Source organism: Hemiscyllium ocellatum, chromosome 40 (assembly GCF_020745735.1).
Source record: "Hemiscyllium ocellatum isolate sHemOce1 chromosome 40, sHemOce1.pat.X.cur, whole genome shotgun sequence".
Taxonomy (NCBI): domain Eukaryota; kingdom Metazoa; phylum Chordata; class Chondrichthyes; order Orectolobiformes; family Hemiscylliidae; genus Hemiscyllium; species Hemiscyllium ocellatum.
This window is the reverse complement of record NC_083440.1, coordinates 10,026,161-10,053,495: the sequence shown is the minus strand read 5'-3', so window position 1 is coordinate 10,053,495 and position 27,335 is coordinate 10,026,161. Positions and strand designations below refer to the sequence as shown.

Sequence of the window (27,335 nt, the reverse complement as noted above, 5' to 3'; positions counted from 1 at the left end):
CTCCCCCCCCATGGTAAAAACGCACCTAACCCAGTGATACACCAGTCACTGCCCCCACCCCACCCCTCGCAACAGACTTACCGCTTCTTGGGTGGACGAGGTCCTCTATCTTCTTTGGATCTTCGTGGCCTCCTGACAAGGAAGAAAGTAAGGTGTTAGCCTTGCAAATTAAGTAACATCACTGCAATCTGACAGTGCAGGAGCTCATTCAATCCACTGGTGGTGCTGACCAACTTCGGCTCACTTACAACCTTACAAATCAGCCTGTTATGGACCAGACCAGTCCCCCTCGAAACATTTCAAGAAAGTAGCCTGGACCCTAACTTGGCTTGCTGCTTTAAGGAGGTGTGGGGCAGATTAACCAGGAGTGATGCAGCTAGCCTAATCACTTGGGTTTAAACAAAACAGAACTCATTTACAAGATGAAACACGAACAAAAGAGAACAGAATACAGAATAACTTAACCTGCCTGGAAACCCAACAGATCCTCCCATCTGATGCTGTTCCAAATACTTGCAACAATCCCCCATAAATGCCCCTTGACAAAAAAGTACAATCAAATACAGGGTCTTACAGGGAAGGGGGAGGGAAGGGGAGAGGGAGAGATGGCAGAGAGATTCAGCATGGAACACTTTCTGTCCATGGAGCTCTTCCTTTGACCAGCAGCCTCAAACAAACTGACTGCTTGCTCTAAACAGGCAGACTGCTAAAACCCAAACCAGAGACAAGCTGAGCTGGGAGAACTAGCCACTCCCCTTTCATTGTCCAAGTGTGTTTGTTTACAAAACTTAAAAGCTTCTTCAAGTCAATCAACCCCAGACATTTCAGAACCTGTGTCATCAAGTATTTTTGGAAAAAAACACTGACAACACAACCTCGTTAAGGAGCATGGTCTCAAATCCAAATGGTTCCCGCCACATTCTAGGCCTTAATGTATCGTGCAGCTAATGTTCTTCTCTCTCTGCCTACTTTACCACTTACTTAAAACTGCTCAGCCTCTTGCCAGACTAAATCATTTCTTATTTCCTACAAAACTCTTCACAACTTTGTTCACTTCCAGTAAGACCCCACTAGCCACCTTTGCTCAAAAGAGAACAAACTCATTATTGCCCACCAATCCACCATCAACGTCCCCCAATTCCTATTCAGTGTTGCGAAATTTGAAGGCACAGGTATTGCCACACTATTGTACAAGGGTATAGAGAACAAGAGAAAACATTTGGCTGCTTAAGATCTAAGCATTGAAGTCCCAGGAGAACACTGGGGATAGGCAGGAAACATAGGAGGAATACCATATCATAGAATGCCCAGTGTGAAAGGAGGCCACCTCTGAACAGCATCCCATTCAGACCCACACCCCTACCCTATCCCTGCAATTTCACATTCCTTATGGCTAAACCACCTAGCCTGCACATCCCTGGATGCTACGGGTAATTTAGCATGGCCAACCCATCTAACCTGCACATCTCAGGACTGTGAAAGGAAACTAGAGCACCCAGAGGAAATCCACAAGGGAGAGTGTGGAAACTTCACACAGACAGTGGCCCGAGGCTGGAATCAAACCCAGGTCCCTGGCGCTGAGAGGCAGCAGGGACAACCACTGAGTCACCACGTCACCAGTAAGTGATAAGAACGTAGACAGGAAAGAACAGCTAATTATAGGCTAACAATTAGATAAAACATTGCGCAGGGAGCAAGGTGAGAGAATGGATAGGAGAGGTCCAGGAAAAGATAAATAGTTTTGAGCTCACTTCAAGAACAGATATGATACAGCAGCGTTTGCAGTCTAATACAAAGTATGACACAATACCCGTTCGAGGGGTAATTAAGCAGGCAAATATGGGACAAGGAATAAGGTACTGCTCAGCGGTTTTCTCCCATCTTGGCAGGCTGTGTCAAGTGGTGTCCTCGAGCAGCTTTGTAAACCGAGAAGTTACAATAGAGCCACAAAATTCATACTTCTACTGGAGTTGAGTATAGTGCACAATCCTGGGGACCACTTTCAGCAAGTGTGGCGAGGACTTGTCAGCTCTGGTATATGAAGAAGCCTTCCAGCAGAGAAGGTTAAAAAACTTGGGCTTTCCAAAATGAGGGGTATTGGCACGAGAGGCAGTCACCAGACCATTTTAACCTCCCGAGCTCTTTCCTCAATCATTCACAGGATGGGGGCATCACTGGCCAGGCGAATGCTTACTGCCCAGAGGACAGATAAGATGGCACTGCTGTAGGTCTGGAACCACTTGCGGCCAGACCAGGCAAGGATGACAGATTTCAAAAAAGGATTTCACCCTTGAGGACATTAGTGGAGCAGTTGCCTATTTTTGCACCAATTAACAGTGGTCAACATTAGATTCTTCATCCCACATTTTTACTGAATTCAAATTCCACTGTCTGTCATAGTGAGATTCAAACCTAAGTCCCCACGGTCTCTAGATTAATAGTCCAATGATAGTGACATCATATCAACTCCACAAATGGCTCTGGAAACTCCGTCGAACTCAAGCCCAACTATCTTCGACGTAAACTTTGTTTTGCAGCCTCAACAGGGCCTTGACGAACATTAACCAAGGTGCACACGTGTGAGTCGGTGTAGTGCAACAAACAGGGAGGCCATTAATGGCAGAGAAAAACAGGGGGGTAAACATCCACTTTCACAACTTGCACACGACGCACACAGTATAACACAATACCCATTCGAGAGCTGAAGGGTTTGCAAAGATTTTGCATATTTTTCTGCCTGCTTTTCCAATCAACATTGCAGTACGTGCACAGCCGCGCACATTTCTAAATGAAAACGTCAGACCACAACTCGTCCCTTTGCCAACTTGTCAATGCACATCCCATGACTGTCAGTTTTTGCCTTCTATGCATCAGTCATTTCAGTGTTCTCGACAGCTGCATACTCAGTTGACAGGTGAATGGAATGGAAGGTTACATGAGAGAGGAGGGGGACACCACTCGAATCGAGTGCAGGAGGTGGGATCACTTGGGGGCAATACAAGGCAACACTGCTACTCAATGAGGGCAGTGGTGGCTAACCTTTGACTCTTAGGAGGCTCCACCTGCTCCACCGTCTCCACTTTCTCCTTCTCTTTCCGTGGTTTCCGCCTCGGCTTCCCACGCTCCCTGTGAATTGGAACAAATCAGAAGCTGAGTGCTCTGAAAGAGAGTTAGGCTCGTCGATTCACAATCTGCAAACACTGCCAACAACGAGATAAAAACACTGCGCAGGGGGCAAGGTGAAGGGACATATAGGAGAGGCGGAAGATGTGAGCGGGACAAAGTAGGAAAATGTGACAGGATGTGCTTTGAAGGAGGATTTGTGCTGTCCTGTTTCTCTTGAAGAAGAGCTGAGTGAACTTGCTGCTGGGGTGTCTGCTCCATGGAAAGCAGGGGAAATAACTTTAGGCCTTTTCTTTACATTAGTCAAAAGCAGCATGAGGGGGTGGAGTCAGGTTCACAGAGATTCAGGGTTTTAGCTTTTGCTTTCAGCTATTGAGTTTCGGGTTTTGGAGTTGAAGCTGTAAAATGCTTGGGGTTTCTCTCTGCTGTTAGATTCATTCTTGCGGTCTTTCCTCTGGCCCGGGTTGCAAAAGAAAACAAGTGAGGAAAATCTGTTTTGCTGAATTTGCCTTGGCCAAGGGTGTGTTCATGGGATGCAGCTATGTCGGACAGTTGATGAGCAGTAGTTAAATAATATTATTTTGTGAAGTCTTTTAATAGAGTTCTTGTGTCTTTTGTTTGTATTTTAGCCATAGTGTAATGTTTCGCGTAAAGCCTAGTAGGTTTGACCAATCGTATCACATCTGGAAGGCAGCATCTTGGACTTGCCTTCAGGTAAGGTAAAAGTTAGGGTTTAGGCTGTTCCCTTGGTATGTTTTGAGAGGATTTGATCTGGTTCAGAACAAAAAACATGAAGCGGAGAGACAGAAGGGTTGCTGGTAAGGGAAGCTGTTTACAGAAGGCAGAACAGCTGCTGACCTGGGCAGCATATTGAAGGCAAGGTTGGCAGAAAGATGGGCAGTAGAGAGGATGACAGCAGAGATGGGGGCAGCACAGAGATCACAGTGCCAGGACCGCAGCCGAGCCTGGGGCAAGCGACGGTCTAAGACAGGTGCGATGGAGCACAAACTCGGGCAAGGGGAGAAAAGGTGGCGAGAAACAAACCAGTCAAGCCCCTCAGCTGTGGTTACGTAAAGTGTGTTGGGATTCAAGGCCAAAAGACAGAAGGAACAGGATGGGTGGAGCAGGTCAGGGAATGGGCAGTCCAAAGGGATTTGCTTAGCCCTCCAAGCTAGTTACCTGTGTGGTGACGGCTCATACATTTCATCTTTGGGATCATCGTGGAATGGGATGTCATCGTCAGTCTCCACCAACTCTGGTTCCTCTTCCTCACTAATAAAGCAAGAGGAGCGACCAGTCAGAGGTGGGAACAACACTCACGGCGCTCTCTAACTCAGTAATGACATCTTCCAATCTCCATCGACACTCACTAGAAGTGAAGGTCATCACCCAGCAGCGTCACCTCCCCCCCCTCCTCACGTCAAACCCTTGCATCATCCTTATATCCCGGGTCTGACTCCTGCTTCACCCTCATGGTCTGGGTTTGAGCTCGCAGTCCCCAATCCGACGGGTCTCCAGTCAAAGTCAAAGCCCTGTGTCACCCCATGCCCATGATTTAATGCTCAAATCAGCATTCTGTCCGCAATTCATGCCGTCCCAGTAATCATCTCCGCATGTGGCCACATCCCTGGAGTAAGCCGTCCACTCTCCCCCCAACATACCGTGAAATGATACCCCACTTCATCACCGCAATATCTGGAACCAAACCTCTCAGAACGGTCAGACAAGAGAATCACCCCAACGCCACGCAACCTTTGTTATACACCACACCTCCCGAGCCCCCAGTTTCTACACCTCAAAATTCCCCTACGCACAACACTATTGAACAATGGACCAAATTTCCAAATCAGGTTCTATCACATTGCTATATTTAAGGACAACTGGTTGGAAAGTGCTAAATGGTCAGGGAGAGGAATGACTGAGGAGGCAGGGCAGGGGCTGTCTCCTACCTGTTTTCCAATTCTGGCTCTCTGACGGAATTAGGGAGACCAGCAGCAGCAGCTAATCCTGGGAAGAGGAAAGAGGAGAAAAGTCAACTGGGGAGAAAGGGAAAGAGGAAGACGCCAGGTAACACTGGGGTTACTTGCATTGTTCTTGTGCCAAGGGAACATTATGTCTTATCTTGGGCACTCATATCTGGACTTCAAGTCTGATGAAAAGCAGCAGTTTTATCAGTACTCCCACTGAAAAACTGCATTGCTAGCTCCTCTCAATCCCACTGACTCAAACTCATCTGAAATAGCTCTCTCTGAAGGGGAGCCTGATACATGCAAGGTGATTCAGCCATCGGGCGTTAATGTTTTGCACGGCAATGCAATTCCATTCTTCACTAATAGGTGAATATGAGAGGATTAATTTTCACATTGGAAGCTGCAAAGCAGCACTGCTTCGATAAAACTTATGGCTCTGTTTGGCACTAGTGCTTGTGCAGCTTCAAGTTGACCATTCTTGGTTCCTCGTTTGTCAACTAAAAGAACCAAATGCTAAACATCAGAGACAGATTCCAACATTACAAGTGACCCAAAAATATGACCGCTTGAAGAGAAAAATGCACTTTATAAAATTACGGTTTCACGGGATTAGGACAGCACTGGCTGGCCAGTATTCAATGACCACCAATAATTGTGTCCCACGTAGTGTGTTAAACATGGGTTTGAGGACACTGTCAGTGCTGTCAGGAGGGGACTTCCTGACTCTTGACCCAGTGACCATTTGACTGTAGAGGCTGCAGGTTTGGAAGATATAGTCGAAGGAGCTTCAGAGGGGGAATTGCTGCAGCGCAAACTGTCAATGGCACACACTGCAGCCACTACACAGTCCAAAGATGTGTAGGTTTGGTGAATTGGTCATGTTAAATTGCATTAGTCAGAGGGAAATGGGTCTGGGTGGGTTACTCTTCGGAGGGTCGGTGTGGACTGGTTGGTCCGAAGGGCCTGTTTCCACACTATAGGGAATCTAGTGACAGTGGGGGGAGACAGGATGCAGTGCTTAAAATTGGCGTTCAGCAAGCGGGCTACTTTAACCTGCACGAGGCCAAGCCTCTTGTGGATTTTGGAACCACACTCAACTCGACAAGCGAAGGGGTTTTGGCATGCACACATGGCGGGTATGTGGTGCATGTGTGTGCACACGCATGGAGGGGTGGTGTGTGTATGGACGGCTACGTAGGGGTCTGAGAGTGTACATTTTTACGCAACAGCACTCAGGGATCAGTGATTTGGTTCCAAGGCGGGATGGAACATTGCAAATGTTGATGTTCCAATGGTTCTGCTGGCTTGCTATGATGGGCAGTCAACATCACAGGTCTGGGAGGTGGTGTTGAAGGAGCCTCAGCGAGTTCCACTCATGCAGGTCTAGTTGAGCCTTTGGGTGGAAGGCTATGGGCAGAGGTTTTGGAGCAGGCAGGACATTGAGGCAGATGATACAGGCAACACATTGACACGGTGGCTCAGCGGTTAGCACTGCTGCCTCACAGTGCCAGGAACCTGGGTTTGATTCCATCCTCGGGCGACTGTCTGTATGGAGTTTGCACATTCTCCATGTCTGCATGGGTTTCCACCCGGTGCTCCAGTTTCCTCCCACAATCCAAAGATGTGCAGGTTTAGTGAACTGATCATGTTAAATTACATTAGTCAGAGGGAAATGGGTCTGGGTGGGTTACTCTTCGGAGGGTTGGTGTGGACTGGTTGGGCCAAAGGGCCTGCTTCCACACTGGAGGGAATCTAGTCTAATCTAATTTTGTAAACTTTATTCACAGGATGTAGGTGTCACAGGTTGGCTGGCATTGAATGTCTATCCCCACTTACCCAGAGGGTAACTGCTCTCGTTCTGGAGTCTCTCTCTCTCTCTTGCACACACACGCAGACTGACAGACACACACACACACCCGTTACATCAGGGAACGGTGACAGTTTCCTTCCCTAAACGGCATTAGTGATCCAGATTTTTCTTTTTCCCTACCAATCAATAATGGTTTAATGGCCGTCATTTGACTGTTGATTCCTGATTCTTTTACCAAAATCAAATACCATCATCTGCCACCCATTAACTGGGTCTCTGGATTAACTGGACTGGAATACTATCACTACACCATTGCCTTCCCTCTGTCAGCTTTCACCATTTCACATGTTTGTGCTCTGAAGCCATCCAGCATCCACCACCAACACCCCAACATGTAATTGAGAAAAAGGAGGCTACCAGTTTGTCTTCGAACGTGGCTCACTGATCCAACAGACAATGGTAATTACACTTCACAACTCAGGAGGGACTCACCTGGACACCCCGTGCTGGCCTCTTACCCGCCCTCGATCTATTTATAGCCAACTGCCGCCGCGACATTAACCGACTCGACCTGTCCACCCCTCTCACCCACTCCAACCTCTCACCCTCAGAACGTGCAGCCCTCCACTCCAACCCCAACCTCACCATCAAACCGGCAGGCAAGGGAGGCGCGGTAGTAGTTTGGCGCACCGACCTTTATACCGCTGAGGCCAAACGCCAGCTCGCAGACGCCTCCTCCTATTGCCCCCTTGACCATGACCCCACCTCCCACCACCAAACCATCATCTCCCAGACCATCCATAACCTCACCACCTCAGGGGATCTCCCATCCATCGCCTCCAACCTCATAGTCCCACAACCCCGCACCGCCCGTTTCTACCTCCTGCCCAAAATCCACAAACCTGACTGCCCCGGCCCACCCATTGTCTCAGCCTGCTCCTGCCCCACCGAACTCATCTCCGCGTACCTCGACACGGTTCTGTCCCCTTTAGTCCAAGAACTCCCTACCTACGTTTGGGACACCACCCACGCCCTCCACCTCCTCCTTGATTTTCGCTTCCCGGTCCCCAACGCCTTATCTTCACGATGGACATCCAGTCCCTGTACACCTCCATCCCCCATCACGAAAGACTCAAAGCCCTCCGCTTCTTCCTATCCCGCCGCACCAACCAGTACCCTTCCACTGACACCCTCCTTCGACTGACTGAACTGGTCCTCACCCTGAATAACTTCTCTTTCCAATCCTCCCACTTCCTCCAAACTCAAGGAGTTGCCATGGGCACCCGCATGGGCCCCAGCTATGCCTGTCTCTTTGTAGGATATGTGGAACAGTCCATCTTCCGCAACTACACTGGCACCAGCCCCCACCTTTTCCTCCGCTACATCGATGACTGTATCGGCGCTGCCTCGTGCTCCCACGAGGAGGTTGAACAGTTCATCAACTTTACCAACACCTTCCATCCCGAACTCAAATTCACCTGGACTGTCTCAGACTCCTCCCTCCCCTTCCTAGACCTTTCCATTTCTATCTCGGGCGACCGACTCAACACAGACATCTACTATAAACCGACTGACTCCCACAGCTACCTGGACTACACCTCCTCCCATCCTGCCCCCTGTAAAAACTCCATCCCATATTCCCAATTCCTATGTCTCCGCTGCATCTGCTCCCAGGAGGACCAGTTCCAATACCGTATAGCCCAGATGGCCTCCTCCTTCAAGGACCGCAGATTCCCCCCAGACGTGATCGACGATGCCCTCCACTGCATCTCCTCCACTTCCCGCTCCTCCGCCCTTGAGCCCCGCCCCTCCAACCGCCACCAAGACAGAACCCCACTGGTTCTCACCTACCACCCCACCAACCTCCGTATATAGCGCATCATCCGCCGTCATTTCCGCCAACTCCAAACGGACCCCACCACCAGGGATATATTTCCCTCCCCTCCCCTATCAGCGTTCCGCAAAGACCACTCCCTTCGTGACTCCCTCGTCAGGTCCACACCCCCCACCAACCCAACCTCCACTCCCAGCACCTTCGCCTGCAACCGCAGGAAATGCAAAACTTGCGCCCACACCTCCTCCCTTACTTCTCTCCAAGGCCCCAAAGGATCCTTCCATATCCGCCACAAATTCATCTGCACCTCCACACACATCATCTATTGCATCCGCTGCACCCGATGTGGCCTCCTCTATATTGGGGAGACGGGCCACCTACTTGCAGAAAGCTTCAGGGAACACCTCTGGGACGCCCGGACCAACCAACCCAACCACCCCGTGGCTCAACACTTTAACTCTCCCTCCCACTCCACCGAAGACATGCAGGTCCTTGGACTCCTCCATCGCCAGAACATAACAACACAACGGTTGGAGGAAGAGCGCCTCATCTTCCGCCTGGGAACCCTCCAACCACAAGGGATGAACTCAGATTTCTCCAGTTTCCTCATTTCCCCTCCCCCCCACCTTGTCTCAGTCGATTCCCTTGAACTCAGCACCGCCTTCCTAACCCGCAATCCTCTTCCTGACCTCTCCGCCCCCACCCCACTCCGGCCTATCACCCTCACCTTGACCTCCTTCCATCTATCACATCTCCATCGCCCCTCCCCCAAGTCCCTCCTCCCTACCTTTTATCTTAGCCTACCTGGCACCCTCTCCTCATTCCTGATGAAGGGCTCCAGCCCGAAACGTCGAATTTCCTGTTCCTTGGATGCTGCCTGACCTGCTGGGCTTTAACCAGCAACACATTTTCAGCTCTGATCTCCAGCATCTGCAGTCCTCACTTTTTACACAACTCAGGGGGGCCCCATTTACAAAGGTTAAAAGTCTCCAAGACATGGCTGGTTTGATCAACTAGCCCAAACCCCCAACCCTGGGGGAATATTCAGTCTGCTGGCAAGTGGTTTCCTTCAACTTTGTGATCTACCTGCTACGAATTGCAGATGTGGGGTCATGAAGCCTTTTACCCATTCTTGGCTTTGTACAGATTTATTATCCTCAGTCTCAGGGCTGTATGGACCACAATTATTATTTTGGACTGTGGACCAAAATGGGAAAAGGATTGTCTTAAACCGAGGGCTGTGGAAGCTGAAATTTGAAAAAAAACATCAAGCTACTGGAATTCACTCAGAACTGTATTTTCACAGTTGATTTGCTCAAGCAGTAGGGGTGGACAACATCTGAGAACCAATGGATAAACCATGGATGAGTGCAAAACAAACATTGTCCAGCGACAGACTGTTGACTGGTTTGTATAATTGTGGAGGTGAGGGATGTCACAGCCTGACAACACAAACCGAAATCTCCAGACAGTAACAGGGAAAGTCTCTCCCTCTCTCTGTCTGTGCAGCAAAGTGACAAAAACCTTGAAGACACGGAGGGAGGCAAGAAGCAGATAACTATACACCAATTAGCCCAACACCTATTGTTGGAAAAGGTTACTTAATCGATTAAGTAAAGAACAACATTTGGAAAATCATAACACAATCAAGTGTGTTCAGTTGTGAAAAGAAAATCAGTAAATCTAACTTAGTAGACATGTTGGAGGAGATCTCAAACAGAGTGAATAGAGAGAATATAGTGGGCACAGCGCCACAGACCCGGGTTCAATTCCCGACTCAGGCGACTGACTGTGTGGAGTTTGCATGTTCTCCCTGTGTCTGCGTGGGTTTCCTCCCACAGTCCAAAGATGTGCGGGCCAGGTGAATTGGCCATGCTAAATTGCCCGTCGTGTTAGGTAAGGGGTATATGTAGGGCTATGGGTGCGTTGCGCTTCGGCGGGTCGGTGTGGACTTGTTGGGCCGAAGGGCCTGTTTCCACACTGTAAGTAATCTAATCTAATCTAAGTAATCTAATCTAATCTAAACCCGTAGATGTGCTGTACCTGGACTTGCAGAAGGTATTTAACAAGGTATTTCACATAAGGTTAAGTCATAAGATAAGAACCCACTGTTAGAGGTAATATTATGGTGTGGATAGAGAAATTGGCTCATGGGCAGGAAACAACATGTGGTGGCAAGGGCTCTTTATCAGGTCAGCGATCTGTAATCAGTGGGTTACCACAGGGATCAGTGCTGGGACTAAGTGTTTATGGTATATATTAATGACTTGGAGGGAGGAAACAAATGTACTCCGCCCACATTGGCAAACAACACAAAATAAGGTGGCGAGGTACACTACAAGAGAGATGCAAAGAATTTCCAGAGCTATTGACAGGTTGAGTGAGGTACAAGCTCTTGCCAGTTAATTACGCTGGCTTCTCCCCTTGAGCAAAGTTGAAGGATTGATTTTCTTTTAAAAAATGGGATGCGGCTCTGTCCCTTCCTCTCGGCCAGAAAGTCAGAATTCAACTTCCGCCCTCACCAGTATTGTGTGTCAGAATATGTCTAAACAGGGCCAGTTGAAAATTCTTGTAAATACAGAGACTTCGCAGTGATTGTTAAGTGTGAAGCTGGGAGTTAGATGAGGAGCGGAACTGCAAGTTAATCAAAAATAAACACAATTAATAGAATAAAGTTGGCACTTGAGGTGAAGTGTCATGAGCACAGCACTTGGGAGATCCGGGATATCAAAGCAATCCACAGTGACCACATCAGTACTGTTTCCACAAGAAATGACTCAAGAAGCTTCAATTCAAAGATGTTAAGCTGGAGGCAGAGCTGCACACAGTACGTCACATCAGGAAGGGGACAAGTCACCTGGTCACTGCATTCTAGAAGGACGTTAAAACCCTTTTCGGTTAGCATCGTCTCATCTGGTCCCTGATCAAGGTCATGAGGGTGTGACAGGTAGAGGGACCATCAGATTCGGGCTCAGCCCTAGCAGCTGTTCAGCAGTTTGCCCAATGAGCGAGGGGATTGGAATGCGGCGCAGCAGACTGACCGTGGCACGGGAAACAATTTAAGTGGGTTTAATGAAGAGGAACGTGGTGGCGGGAGACAGAGATGATCGACACCAATCAAAATGCGCGAATCCTATGCCCGCCTATGCCAGGGTTCATGAATATCTACTCATGGCTGTAGTGGAACTTGTATTGGGAGAACAAGCACCCAATCATAATGATTCATGCAGGTACCAAAGACAAATGAAAACGTTGCAGCTTAGGCAGCAAATTAACACTATTGACAAGCAAAATGAAAAGTAATCATCTCCCTGAGGTAGATGGTGATACAGTAATGCAGTGTGACTGAACCAGTATGTCTAAGTCACAAACTAATGCTCCAGGGCCAATCCATGATACCCATGAATAGAATTACAATTTTTCAGATTCATTTTCATGTGATGAGTGATTTGCTGGCCAAGATTTATTGCCCATTCCTAATTGCCCCAGAGCGCAGTTAAGAGATGCCACTGGGACTCCAAGGTGGGATTGGACTCTGACTTCTCACACGTGCTGTTGGCCCACCATCTTCCTCAGCCCATTGCTGTGGGTCTGGAGCCAGACCAGGCAAGGGTGGCAGTTCCCTAAAGGGCATGATTGAGCCAGATGGTCTTTCTAACGATTGACAGTGGATTCGTAGTCATCATTAGAATTTTAACACCCGATTGTTTTAAAAGTTGAATTAAAATTCCACCATTGGCCATGGCACGATTTGAACGTTGATTCCCAGAAAGTTATCTCGGTCTCTGGATCAACAATCCAGTGATAACACCACTAAGCCATGGCCCCCTCGTTAACTGATAAATCTGGAAATAGAAAGGTGGAACCAGTAATGGTAATGATAAAACCATCAGTGTACAAACTCATGAGTCACTAATGATCTCTGAAGAATCTGCTATCCATACCTGTCTAGCCACGCGACTCCAGAATCACAGCAATTCTAAACTGCTGAAATTCATAGATTTCTCTGTATCCAAAACAACTGCTTGGACAGCGCAAGAAAATGGTGAATATTGCACAGCAGAGTGGGCCCAAAAGGCTGAACTCTTGTTCCCTATTTCCAATGAAGCAAGTATCTGCTATTCTGCACGTCTCCATGTGAGGGCCCCCACGCTCCGGTCTATTACATACATAAGAGTCGTACAGCATAGTCCAACTGATCCATGCCTTCCAGGTTTTCCAAACTACACCAGTCCCATTTGCCTGTGTAGGCCCATAACCCTTGAAACCATTCCTATTCACACATGAGCCCTTCCTGAAGAAGGGCTCATGCCCGAAACGTCGATTCTCCTGCTCTTTGGATGCTGCCTGACCTGCTGCGCTTTTCCAGCAACACATTTTCAGCCCTATTCACACATCTGCCCGATGTCTTTCAAATGTTGTAATTGTACCACTTCCTTTAGTGGTTCAAGCGATATACACACTAACATCTGTGAAAACATTGCCCTTTCAGGTATCTTTTAAATCGTTCCCCTCTCACCTTAAAATCTACACCCTCTAGTTTTGAACTCCCCTACCCTCGGAAAGGCAGCTTGGCTATTCATCCTTTCCAGGGGCCTCATGATTTCATAAACCTCTACAAGGTCATCCCTCAACCTCCTATGCTCTGGTGAAAGGAGTCTCAATCTCGCCATTTAACGGAAACCCAACAGTCCCGGTAACACCCTTGCCATTTGTTTCTGCACAACCTCTCCAACTTAATAATATCCTTCCAATAGCAGGGTGACCAGAACTGGACACAGGATTCCAAAGGTGGTCTCACCAACATCCCACACAGCGTATCACAGACACACCAACTCCTGAACTCCGTGCTCTGACTGATGAAGGCAAACATGCCAAACGCTGTCTTTCCCAGCTGTACTCACCCGCCAGTGAAATACTCTCATCCTTCTGGTCAGGGTCTGGCACCGACTCGCAAATGAGCTGCATTGTCTCGGTCTCTGCGGCCGGCTGTGTATCAGCAGGATGTTCTCCGGACAGCTCCGGGCTGTTGACCACGTGCGTGTGAATTTCTGGGACAGCGTACGCAGACGGTGACGCCTTCTCCCAGTACTGAGACTCCCACTGGGGCTCCAAGGTGGGATCGGACTCTGGCTCCTCACACGAGCTCTTGGCCCGCCATCGCCCTCGACCCAATTTCGTCTTCATCAAAACCACAGGGGCCGTCTTCAGCACTGGAAGCTCTGGCACAGGTTCTACTGCAATGAGTGAGAGAACGATACGGGTGGTCAGAGAATAGGTGACAGCAGAGGGTGAGAAGGGAAAAAAAAACATTAACAGGGCGTTGGAGGGAGAACATGGGGGAACTGAGAGGAAGAGACAGCAGGGAAAGTGGAAGAAAGTGTGAGGGAAAGAACTTGAGAAGAGAAAGATGGAAAATGACAAACCAGAAGAGGGGGTGATCAAAAACATCAAAGTGAGAAAGAGGGAGGGCACAAGGGGCGTGGACTGGGAGGGTGGCGCAGCAGGGCGGGGGGGGTGCAGGAGGGGGCATGCGGGAAGGAGTGAGACAGAAGAAGAGGGCGTGCGGGAGGGAGGGAAATGGGGAAAGAGAGGGGCGAGCCAGAAAGGGGGCGTGCACGGGTGGGGGGGGGGGGGGGGGGAGAGAGGAGGGGAGTGTGGGCAAAGAAGGCACGCTCGAGGGGGTAAGCCAAAGGGGGGGGTGGATGCGTCAGAGACAGGGGGCAGGGGGGCGTGTGTGAGAGGGCGAGCAGGAGAGGGGAGGCATGCGCGGCAGGGTGCACCAGAGAGGTGGGCGGGGGCGCACCAGAGAGGTGGGGGCTCGGGGCGAGCCGGAGAGGGGGTGCATGGTGGGCGAGGAGGGGTGAGCCAAAGTGCGGGCATGCGAGGGAATGGCGAGCCAGAGAGGGGTCACGCCAGAGAGAGGGCGTGGGTTTGGAGGAGGGGGGGGGGGGAGGGGCAAGCCACAGAGGGGGCACGCGAGGAGGAGTGAGCCAGAGTGGGATCATGCCAGAGGGAGGGAGCGAGCCAGACAGAGGGCACGTGGGGGGGGCCTGAGAGGGAGTACGCGAGGGTGCTTGCCAGCTAGGGCACACGCGAGGGGGCAAGGCGAGCCAGAGAGAGGGGGCACGCAAGGGAATGCGGATGCGAGGCGCGGGGTGGCTCAGAGAGAGAAAGGGTGGGAGCGAGAGAAAGTGGGAGGGCACGCGAGAGCTGGACTTTGGCAAACCAAGACTGTGAAGACAGTGGAGAGAGAAAGAGCAGTCTATAGGGGACATGGAATGATGAGCAGCAGGAGGAAGACAGTGGAATCTGCTTCACTGAGACCACGATGAGGAGTGAGAACGTGATAGCGGAGTGGGGGAAGGGGAAAGAGAGCAGACAGAGAACGACAGATGAAAAAATAACTTGACTGGGCCTTGCAAAGTCTTTCACAACTAATGAAGATCTGTAATGTCGGAAACATGCTCAACAAGTTTCCACAAATAACAACGTGTTAATGGTCTGATACTCTTTTTTCGAATCATAATCCAGGGAGATATATTGCCTCAGATATTGAGGATAATGCTGCTTTTCTTTGAATTAGTGCCAAGTTATCTTATATCCAGCCCAACTGGCAGACCAGGCCTCAGCTTACTGACTCAAATGCAATACATTTCTTAAGTGTCAAAATTCATTTCTATGCTCAAGGTCTGGAGTTGGGATTTGACCACGAAACCACATAGTCAGGAGGGGAGTGTGCTGACAACTGAGTCATGGCTGATCCGTCCAGAGAGAAGGTAGACTGATGGGTAAATTATGCAGGAATGTGGGGAGCGCAGGAGAGCACAACAGGCAGAAACGGAAGGTATCGCAAGGGGAGGAAAGATTGCGAGCCAGGGAGTGGGAGAGGGAAATAGAATGGAGTATTTGACATTGTGAATGAGCAAGAGCATGCCAGAGAGTCCGCGGGGAACCACAGAGAACCAAAGTGCAGACAAAGTCAAGGCAAAGGTGAGATAGGGCAAAATAAATGGTTAATTCTTCAGGGTTGGATCGCTTTGCAGCGAGACTTGGCTGAGTGGCTGCTTACTGAGCTAAATATTACACCAGCTGTGAAGAGCAGGCACTTGCACTGAACTGCTGACAATGCTGCAATATCTGCCCCAGTACTGCTGTTACCAGCTTCTAAGGTGGACATGGTAGCAGTCCTGTGTGCCCTGCATGCAGAACTGCTGTTCACCAGTTCATCATGCGTCACAGAAGGTAAACCAACAGAAATTGTACCACCCTCTGACCATATTACCAAGTGCTGGCAGACATTTCAACTGGCAGACCGAGTTTCTTTTAAGAGAAAGATTTCCATTGTCTCTCGTGTTTTGTTACTGGACCTCTGCACCAGTTCAGGTGGTGATACAGATGCACAATCCTTTATCCGAAACTCCAAAATCTTTTTCGTGGAGTGTGGAGTGTCATTTTGGTGTGTGAACAGGTGACCCAACTCCACACCCACTCGAAGCACAGTCATCTGTGACATGGCAGTGTGGCCCAACACTGACAGACATCAACTGCGTCTCAGCACTCGTACTATTCACACGTACGTCTGCTGTTAGCTAATAGTTTTTTAATTTCACTGTGAAGACGTCATGTATTCCGAAATTTGAAAAGTTCCGAATTCCGAAAAGGCCCGAAGGACCCTGAAAGTAGGAGCTAGGCAAGATATGAACAAACATTCAGAAAGAGACGATGCAGGCCATTCACCCTCTTGACTGTAACTTCAAATCTGCATTCTCGTCTCTCCCTTACAACCCGCCATCCTGTTGCTAATTGAAGTCTGTCTACTACTGCCTCAAATATATTCAAGAACTTTGCTTTTGCCACCTCTTCAGGAAAGCAGCTCCAAAGACTCAAGACCTGCAAAAACATTGCCCATTTAAACAGAAACAAGGCAATATCTGATTTTTAAATAGTGACTCCTCCCTCCAGACCTTCCCAGAAGAGGAAGCGTGCAGCTACATTGTCAAGAACTCATGATTTTGTAGAATTATAGGATAGAATCCCACAACTGCAGAAGCAGGTCATCTGGCCCATTGAGACCACACTGACCCTCTGAACAGCATCCCACCCAGACCCAGACCCACTCCCCTACCCTTTCCCTCTAATCTCCATTCCCATGGTTAATCCACCTAGCCTATGAACCCCTAGACACGATGGGCAATTTAGCATGGCCAGTTCACTTCACCTGCACATTTTTGGACTGTGGGAGGAATTCGGAGTACATGGAGGAAATCCACATAGACAGGGAGAACATGTAAACTCCACACAGATACTCACCCAAGGCTGCAAGATTTGGATACTTCCATCAAGTCACTTCCAATTTTTCCCTAATAAGACAATTCCAGGTATTGGTTTGGTAAACCTGCTCTGAACTGTACATTCACGTTTACATTATTCCTTAATTAAAGGGACTGAAGCTGAACATAGTCTTCAGGTTGTGGTCTCAGCAGTGCCCTGTTTCACAAGGACTATCATTCCCACTTCTGCATTCAATTCTACTGGTTTTCTTAATTACTTACTGTACTCGCACACTAATCTTTTGTAATTTGTACATGAGAACATCCAGATTCCTTAGCAACTTAGGGCTCTGATCTCTCACCATTGAATATGTTTCTCTTATTCTTTTTGCCAATTAGACTGTCACATTTTCCTACATTACACTCCGTTTGCCACATCTTTGCCCACTCATCTAATACACGTAAAACATTTTAGAGACTTATGCCCTCTCCACAACTTACTTTCCAATCTATGTTTGTCTCATCAGCATCGGGCAATCACACCTTCTGCCCCTCATTCTAAATCATTGATACAAATTGCGAGTGCTGAGATCCAAGAATACATCCCTGTGACACACATTATATCATGCCATTCTGTGCTAGCCAGGCTACATTCCATGATAATATCCTCCCCACGAACACAGTGTTTGTTTTTAAACCACAATAACCACTGAACACAGAACAGTGCAGCTCAGGAACAGACCTTCTGGCCCAACAGGTCTGTGACAACCATGATGGCATTTCAAACTAATCTTAGTTGCCTGGTCCATATCCATCTATTCCCTGCCAGTTCATGCTGACCAGATATCCTTAGATTCCCTACAGTGCGGAAACAGGCCCTTCAGCCCGACCAGTCCACCCAGACCCATTTCCATCGGACTAATGCACCTAACACTACGGGCAATTTACCATGGCCAATTCACCTGCACATCTTTGGACTGTGGGAGCACCTGGAGGAAACACACGCAGACACGGGGAGAATGTGCAAACTCCACACAGACAGTCACCTGAGGCTGGAATTGAACTTGGACCTTGGTGCTGTGAGGCATCAGTACTAACCACTGAGCCACCCCTTAAATTAATCTAGTCTCATTCGTCAGCATTTGACCCATACCCTCTAAACCCTTGGTACTCATATACCCATCCAGATGCCTTTTAAGTGTTGTAATTGTACCAGCCTCCACCACTTCCTCTGGAAGCTCATTCCATACTGTACCAGCCTCTGTGTGAAAAAGTTCCCTCCTATGTCCCTTTTAAAATTTCCCTTCTCACCCTAACCTACGTCCTCCAGATCTTGACTCTCTCACCTCAGGGAAAAGATCCTATTTGCCTTATCCATGCCCCTCATGGCTTTATAAAAGCCCTCCGATGCTCCAGGGAAAATAGCCCCAGTCAATTCAGCCTCTCCCTATTGCTCAAAACCTCCAATCCTGGCAACATCCTTGCAAATCTTTACTGAAGCCTTTCAAATTTCACAACTTTTGGACGTGCTGGCGTTGAACTGGGGTGGACAATGTTTACAAGTCACCCAACACCAGGTTATTGTCCAACAGGTTTATGTGGAAGCACTCTCCTTTGAAGGGGCAGCACCTCGAAAGCTAGTGCTTCCAAATAAACCTGTTGGACTATAACCTGCTGCCGTGTGCTTTTTAACCAAGTTTCACTACATCCTTCCGATAAGAGGGAGACCAGAATTGCGCACAGTATTCCAAGTGGCCTAACTGATGTCCTGTACAGCACAGGAAACCAAATAGCTACTTCAGGAGATCTCTGAGGGGGCAACTGAACGAGCACCATTCACCCAGCTTCCTCCTTTCGAGAGTAAATCCAATTCCCTCTGAATTCCTCAATTCAAACCACTCCTAACAGGCTCAAAACCATTTGCTGCATGACAAAGTTTTCACACGTCCACTGCATCATTTGCCAATGACCTTAAAGTCAGTGCCCCCTGATCTTCCATTCTTCTACAAACAGGAATAGTTTCTCCCTTTCTACTCTGCTAAGACCACTAATGATTTCGAAGGCCTCTGTCAAACCTCTTCTGAACCATTTATTCTTGAAGAAGAACAGTCCTAACTCATCCAATCAATACGTGTGACTGAAGTTCTTCACGTCTGAAATAGTTCTTGTGAATCCCTTTGGCACCCTCCCTAAAGCCCAGCCAAGAATTGGATGCAGTACTGCCAACGAAATGAAACTGTTGTTTTATATTGGTTGAGCATAAATTCTTTGCTTTTGGACTGCAGTCAGTAGCAACTGTCTGAACACTTTCAATGATTCATGCATATATAAGCTGCATCCCATTAGAACCTTGACATTACATCTTGTTTCTTGCAAAATGAATGGCTTTGCAATTCCATGTGTTGAGTTTAAGCTGACATTGTTCTTCTTATGCAATCAAGCTATCTCCATCCTCCCAAATTTAGACCAGAAGACATGAGCAGAAGTAGACCATTCAGCCCACTGAGTCTGCTCTACTGTTCAGTGCGATCATGACTGACCCGATAACCCTCAACTCCACTTTCTTGCCTTATTCCCCTTACCGGGAGTGGTGAAAGTGTGAGTTCGATGACTACTGCTGCTTACTAAAATTCAACAGGTAAGGTTATCAGGACTTAACAATTCTGCTATGTATTTTATTTAAAGGAGGTGGCTAACCTGACTTTGAAACTGAATTAACACCATATTAGGAGATTCCCAAAATTCATGTGACTAATCTTGCCCACTCACAACAGCCAAAACAGCTGCCCGAGTAATGTCTCCCCTCAGCATCATTCACAAAGAAAAATAGTTAAAATTTAATTAATTATTGGACATGGAAATGAGACGACTCAGTTTCTGAAGAGGAGGAAGGCAGGCTGTAAGGACACCCAAATCAAAAACTGTTGGAAAAACTCAGCAGATCTGGAAGCATCTGTGGAGGGAAAGCAGAGTTAACGTTTCGGGTCCAGTGATCACTCTTCAGAAATTCTGGCTAACTGACAGAAGGCAGGTAAAGGGGCCATTTTCCAGGGTGAAGCAAACTGATGATGGATTGGTGTGCTGAACCAGGCTTCATGGAGAACAACCCCGCAGTGCGGTAAAAGCAAAATACAGGGACCCCCTTCCCAGAAGCCGTCCTGCTCAGACCAGATGTGGGAGAAACCTCAAATTATTGCATTGCAAAAGCCATTGCAGCTCGGACTTTTTACAAAATCTTCTGACTGGCAGGAGAAATCTTCAAGTAAGTCAGGCCTGCAACCATAACGTCTGTCTTTAAATGTAGCTCTGATCTGTACTTACTCTGAAGCTTGGTAAGTGTACTTTGAGTTAATAAATTATCACTTTTCCCTTAGCAACTGCATTCGGTAGCTATGCAGGAAACTAACCTTTGATCTTGTGTAAGACAAAAGCTTTGCCGTTGACAATTTTAAAACTGGACTCTTCAAAAGAACTAAAACAGGAGCTAAACAGAGCCAGAGTACCAGCCGCTTGGGGAAAAAAAAACAAGGTGGTGGTGGGAAAGGGATTCCAAACTCTCGAGTAAATTGTGATACGGTCTGCGCTGGGGTGAGTGGGTTTGGGATGGGGGGAGGCGGGAGTGATGGCGATGGGGACAACTGAGCGGGGAAACGTACTTGGATCAAGTCCGTCATCAGGCAGCTCTTCGTCCGAGCACTCGTCCTTGCACGGGATCACCTTCCAGCCAGGCCGGGCTCCCCTGCCGCCCGGCCCCTGCTCCTCCAGCTCGCACTCCACGATCCGCAGGGAGGCGACGGAGTGGGACGGATGGCCCTCGCTGCTCTCTCCTCCTGCCTCCTCCGAGTCCGAGCCACCCGCTGACTCCAGTTCCGGGTTTGGCCCACTGCCTCTCTCCTCCTCCTCCTCCTGGTTGTCGGGTGTGGTGGCGGTCGCGGCCAACGTGGGGGATCCTCCAGCCTCGGCATTTCGCCGCCGGTGCCGTCGCTGCTGCCCTCTCCGTCTCAAGTGGCGTCCCGCCGCTCGCCAGCGGTAGGTATGGCCAGCCTGACAGGCCCAGACGGCCACGGCAGGGGTGGTGCCGCCGGCCGGCAGGTACCTCAGGCCGGGCGGGTGGGGACAGCCCCGGCAGTGGCTGTGCGCCCAGCCCACCAGCTCCCCCAGGGCCTCGCCGCAGGTACGCAGGTCCAGCCGGCACGCAGGGCCCTCGCCGTTTTCTGCGGAGGAGAACAAGAACTCGAGGTCACCGTGCCGGCACTCTTGGAGGGTGGGGTGGTGGGGGCAGAGAACAACCCCACACATACTGTCCCTCTCTCTCTCTCTCTACCCCCTCCCTCCCCACCACCAGCACCACCAGCAGGCAATGAAGTGGGCATCATCCTGCGTTACACCATCAATCCTGGTAAGGCCGCCTCCAGTAGGCACAGGTGTAGCTCAATGTCCAGAGCCTCGACCAACGGGCTCCACGAGAACCCAGGCAAAACCCAACAAAAGGACCTACCAACGTCCCTCCCTTCCCCCCCTCCTGCCATGTAAAGAATACACCCAGTCCTCAAACCCTTCGACGTTCGCTCTTTCTGTTCATACGCAAATCTCAGGGATTCTCTCAGCAAATCTCACTAACTTCATTTGGGACACATCTTAAGATCGCATGCTTTAACCGGACTTACTGCTTGGGCCCTGATCTGGGTGGGTCTGTCAGTTTTCATTTTGTCTGATTATAACGCTCCTGTCAGGCCCCACAACAGGACCGGAGCCCCCTGGGGCAGGGCCTCACAACAGAACAGGAGCCCCCGACATTACAACAGCTCTGAGTTGCCCTTTGCGACATGACGGGAGCCCTTAGTGGGGCTTCACGACATTCCCGGAGCTCTCAGTGGGGATTTATGACAAGACTGGAAATGAGGGGCATTCGATGTTACGGGACCTCTCAGTGGTGCTGCAGCAATTGCCGCTCCAGCAACACACACACACCCCTTCCCTACCCAACAGCTGGATCCTTTGGCAGCCAAACACCCGTTCACCAACCGGAAAATCTGACCCGACCTAAGGGCTCCTGCTGTGCACATTATACACACACTCGCTGTGGACCCCTGTTGTTGCTATCCTTCCCCCAGATAGCCCACACATTCTCCCTCATGCCCCACTTCATTTCTGCTGTGTACCCCACGTCAGGCGAGTTTATTGATCCAGGACTCTTCCCCTGTGACTGTTGCTACAGCTACATACACTTCAGTCCCTGGAAACCATGCTTTACCATGAGAGCTCCAACGCCCTAACAGATTGACCAGGCAGTGATGAGCAGATTTTCCCAGCTCTGGGAGACTTGCTTCAAGTTGGTTACTCGATTTTCCCAGCTCTGCCCAGCTATAGACTACAATTAAGAGGAGAAGGAATGCTGGGCTGACCCAGGGCACACAAGTCCAGTATGTCAGCCCACTGATCATTTCCAGTGGTGGGAAGACTCCGGGATTGCCCTCAAGCTCCAGGATTGATGGTATTGCACTAAGTCACACATGGCGTCTCGCGTTGGTCGCGAGCGGATACCCAGAGACCCACTCCCTCTGTCTCCCCCGGGGAGCTCTGCCAGGTTCATGTCACAGAACTGCCACGCTCCTTGATTCTGGAACCTGGCTCAGGCTTGTGTGCAGAGAATGGACACAGAAGTGACATTTCCATGCTTCCCGGGTGGGAACAGAGATGGAAGATGTGGGGAACTGTCAGAAGGCTGGCAAAAGGAATTACGACACATGATAGAGAATGGGGGGCAGTGCTGTGTTACAAAATACCAAGCACCAATTTAAACAAAAAAAAGGGGCTGGGCACTGGAAGGCCCATTTCCAAACGTCCCAGCGAAACTTTAAGTAAAGCAAGGTGAATAAAATGCTCAGGTATTTACACTGGAAGCAAAATTGAGACTGAACCGGGTTCCATTCTCCAGCACTACCATCCATCACCTCTTAAGGACAACTGAAGCTGTATTGAAGTGTGCGCAGGTTGGCTGCAGACACCAGATTCCTGATCTGGGTCCACGGTGAGGAGCCCTGAGCCTCCCTTCCCCACCCCGCTACCCCCCCCCCCGGCATCCTGAGCTCCAGAGCCCACGCACACTTGAGCCAGATTCAAGCTGTCCTTGAACGAGCACAATGACCAACGACTGCAAAACACAAGACTGAACACAACAACCAACCAGTGCCCGCAGGATGGCACTCGCTAGCAGAGTGGGTGTGCCAGCCGGCGGTGACAATGTCAACAGCGGAATGAAGTGAACGAGCGATGGATGGGGGTTGGAAGACGAGCTCTCGGACCTCAACACCAGAGCCAACCGATAGCAGCCATAAAGGACAAAATATTCCCCACCACTGACATCCTCCTATCCTCCACCCACCCCCCTCCCCCCCCAGCAAAAACACTGGCAGCAAGAGGCTGGGCCACACAGGTTTCATGGCAATTGCCTGACACTACCCTCCCCGCAGAAACTCACTCTCCCACTACGCCTGACTGTCAGTCACCTCCACGTCTGCAACTCTCATCAACCCATCACTATGTTCCCAAAGGTCAAACACATTTAGGCCCTGAGGAATTGGAGTTGAACGAGCAGAAGAAATTGAGAGCTGAGAGGGGAAAATGGTTTAAGAGCAGCACTGGCTTTCAAGTGTATAGGCTGCTCAGTGTCTGGGCTGGTGCCACGAAAGACATGTCAATTAAGCCCCGAATGCTGCCCCTCCATTCTGGCCCTGTGTATTTTTCTCTTGAATAGTCATCCAAGTCCCTCTGGAAAAGGGACTCCAGTCTGCTTCGTGTAGCCTTTAAAGTGCGCAATTCAACTCACTAATGGGATTAACTTAAACAGCCATCTCCCTGTCAATGGCCTAACATCTGCATCCACTCTCCTGCTGGTGGAAATAGCTTCTCCCTATTGACAATGTCCAGAATCAAAGGCGAAGAACTCAGCTTCTCCAGTCTCTCCCAATCACTGAAACACACCCCTTCAGCCCAATTCTGGTTGCATTCTTCGAATCCTTTTGCCAGGGTTTTGATGTTGCGTCTCTCAAGTCCCAGGTCAAAAAGGATGATGTGAGATCTATCCGATGACTTGTATCGGCTTAGGGCAGCTTCCTTCTCCTTGCGCTCCACGTCCAAGACTCTGCTCATCTTACCCGCACAGCTTCTCCAACTCTACGTCCTTTGATGAGAATTGGGTTCCAATTGGTGACGCTGCTAGTTCTTAAACGCTCGAGAAGACGAACACGAGCCACCATCGGGAACGCAGTGACTCTCCAGGTCATTTCAGAGGCCAGGCAACAGTCAACTATGGGTCTGGAGTCTCATGCAGGCAAGATCAGGGAAGGAAAGATGTCTCAGCGTTAGCTACCCAATTTTTTTTTAAAAAATGATAAGGGCTTTCTTACCACGAGCTGCCACAGCAGTGGCCCTGGGGCCTGTGGACTGTCCAATTCAGCAGCTTTGCCATGACACTACCATGTCTCTGCTCAGCCTGCCTTTCACCTTTAATGATTAGTATATGAGAGCCCTCAGAGTTCTCTGTTCCTCTCTGTCCCTCCCCCCCACCACCGTCTTTTACTTTTTTTCTGTTTAGGTTAAGTTGCCTGATCTTCTTGTGCATTCCAAATCACATTTTGCACACACACTACTGGCAGGGCTGGCCGACGCAGTCTCGGAGCTCAAATGATGGAACTACTCCACACAAATCCTACAGATCAGTGCAACTTACTGGGAGCACCATCCTACGCATACCCCTCTCTACAGCTGTTTGGGGGGCTTTATGCAGCTCTGCCAGGTTCAGCACAACAAGCCAAATTAAATGCCCAATTGGACCTGCTCCTCTAACATGACATTAAGATGACAAGGGGTTGCAGCCTGGGAGCTCTACAAACAATGTGTCAACTGACACCAACGTCCCGTGATCGCAGGAGCTGGCGGGTAAGGGGTAATGAATGGAACATGAAATCCGCTTACCTCTGTGAGCAGTACCAAATCGCTGCAGATCTCTGTAACAAGAACAAAGAACAAAAGGAGTGACAACTCGTGGGGCAACCATCGGGCATCATTCACAACAAAAGGAGAAAAAGAAACATGGCAGGATGTTGGAAACCCGAAATGAACAACAAAATGCTGGAAATAATCAGATCAGGCAGGGCATCTGTGGCAGGATTACAGAGGAGAAGAGAAAGTAACGTGGAAACAGACAGAGAGAGAGAGAGAGAGAGAGAGAGATAAAGGAGAAGGAGAGGGAGAGGAGGAAGGAGAGGGAGAGGAGGAAGGAGAGGGAGAGAGAAAAAAAGAGGAAGAGAGAAAGGAGAGAGGGGGGAGAGGAGAGAAAGAGAAAAACAGAGAAAGAGAAAAACAGAAAGAAAGAACGAAAAGAAAGAAAAAGGTCGGGGAGGGGGGGAAGGAAAGAGAAAGAGAGATACAGAGAGATGGACAAAAAGAGAAAGGGAGAAAGAAAGAGAAACACAGAGTTCACGTTTCCAGTCAATAGCCTAACAAGTTCTGATGAAAGGTTACTAACCTGAAACGTTAACTTGGTTTCTCTCTCCATTGAAGCTGCCAGACCTGCTGACTATTTCCAGCATTTTCTGTGACAATAAATAACTTGCATTTACATAGCGCCCTTTGACATTTTTTAAAAAGCGCCTCAAGGCGCTTAACAACACAAAGTTTTGCTAAAAACATTTTGATATTGAGCCATAGCAGCAAAAATGAATTCAGGCAAAAGAAAAGCTCCAAAGCAATAAGTGTTAATACACACAACGAGATGATAAAGGGATTCTGTTTATTGTTTACCACCCCTCGTCATTCCACACCTCCACAATCTGTCTGTCTTGCTTTTTCCATCCCACAGCTCTGCATTTATTCTCTCTTGGATATATCTAACTGCCCTTGAGACTTGATACTGAATTTGCTGCCATCATTTATCCACAAAGCCCATTTCAAATCACAACAACTTGAGTGATAAAGACAACTCCCCCCCCATAATTATGTTATTGAGCTTCAATCACTGACAGAACAAGTCACTTTCTACCTGCTTTATTTCAAACTACATGCGCCATCCTTTTGAGCATGTTTCACAATTTTCTGTGTTCTCTCAGGGAATTTTAAAAGTAGCAGTAGCAGAAGTTAACTCTACAAGTCCTAAAAAAAATGTTGCCTTCTAATAAGATTACCACTGAACTGCAAATTTGGATCCACCTTTACCATCTTAAGTTTAAAAATTAGATTAGATTAGATTACTTACAGTGTGGAAACAGGCCCTTCGGCCCAACAAGTCCACACCGACCCGTTGAAGCACAACCCACCCATACCCCTACATTTACCCCTTACCTAACACTACAGGCAATTTAGCATGGCCAATTCACCTGACCCGCACATCTTTGGACTGTGGGAGGAAACCGGAGCACCCGGAGGAAACCCACGCAGACACGGGGAGAATGTGCAAACTCCACACAGTCAGTCGCCTGAGTCGGGAATTGAACCCAGGTCTGTGGCGCTGTGAGGCAGCAGTGCTAACCACTGTGCCACCGTGCTGCCCACAAAAATCTATAAACTGGGGAGCTCTTTCCACCACCTCTGCATCAGGAGACTATTGCTCAAGGCCCTCCTGCTCCAGAGTTGTTTTATAACATCTCTCATGAAGATGATGGGAAATATATTGTTTAAAACATCGATAAATGCCAGAGAAGTGAGCACTAAAAGTTTTCTGTGGAGAAGAATTCCAATGATTCACCAACTTTTAAGTGATGCAGTTCGTGTTAATCTTTGAAACAATGAGAACTGCAGATGCTGGAGAGTCAGAGCCAATAAACAGTGGAGCTGGGAAAAGCACAGCAAGTCAAGCAGCATCAGAGGAGAAGGGGAATTGATGTTTCAGGTCAGAACCTGTCAACTCTTCTCCTCTGATGCTGCTTCACCTGCTGTGCTTTTCCCAGCTCCACTCGACTCATCTTTGCCCTATCAGGCACACCCTGTTTCCCATATTTCTCACTGCAGCCTAAGGAACATACCCCTCAGCATCTGTGTTGTGAAAACTCTCTCTGCTTCACTGGGATCAACCAGTGCATTGTCGCCTCTCAGAGCTGCAACGTCTCACCGCTCGCACGACTGAAGTGAAGCCTTCTGCACCCTTTGAGGCAGAATCGATGACTTGCAAGGGTTTAGTGTCATTCTTGGTTTGCTGTGAGGCATGGACGATCCTACTGGCTTTGTGAATGGCCCCCCCATACTTGGCTTGCTGCCCTTCAATACACATGCAGAGAAATCACTGCTCCCGGAGCCATCTTAGAGTCCCATCTTTAAACTTGTATGGC

General features: G+C 49.0%; 1 protein-coding gene across 1 annotated transcript in view; it reads right to left on the bottom strand.

Annotated features, from left to right (window-relative positions):
- Positions 1–27,335, bottom strand: part of LOC132834509 (zinc finger protein 653-like) — an 81,881-nt gene that overhangs the window by 28,875 nt on the left and 25,671 nt on the right. Inside the window, exons 3-9 of the mRNA XM_060853434.1 lie at positions 24,988–25,019; positions 20,667–21,224; positions 13,642–13,974; positions 5,073–5,130; positions 4,303–4,395; positions 3,040–3,126; positions 82–132 (exon numbers count right to left, since the gene is read on the bottom strand). Coding sequence (XP_060709417.1) covers positions 82–132; positions 3,040–3,126; positions 4,303–4,395; positions 5,073–5,130; positions 13,642–13,974; positions 20,667–21,224; positions 24,988–25,019 — 1,212 coding nt within the window. The remainder of the gene's footprint in view (positions 1–81; positions 133–3,039; positions 3,127–4,302; positions 4,396–5,072; positions 5,131–13,641; positions 13,975–20,666; positions 21,225–24,987; positions 25,020–27,335) is intronic.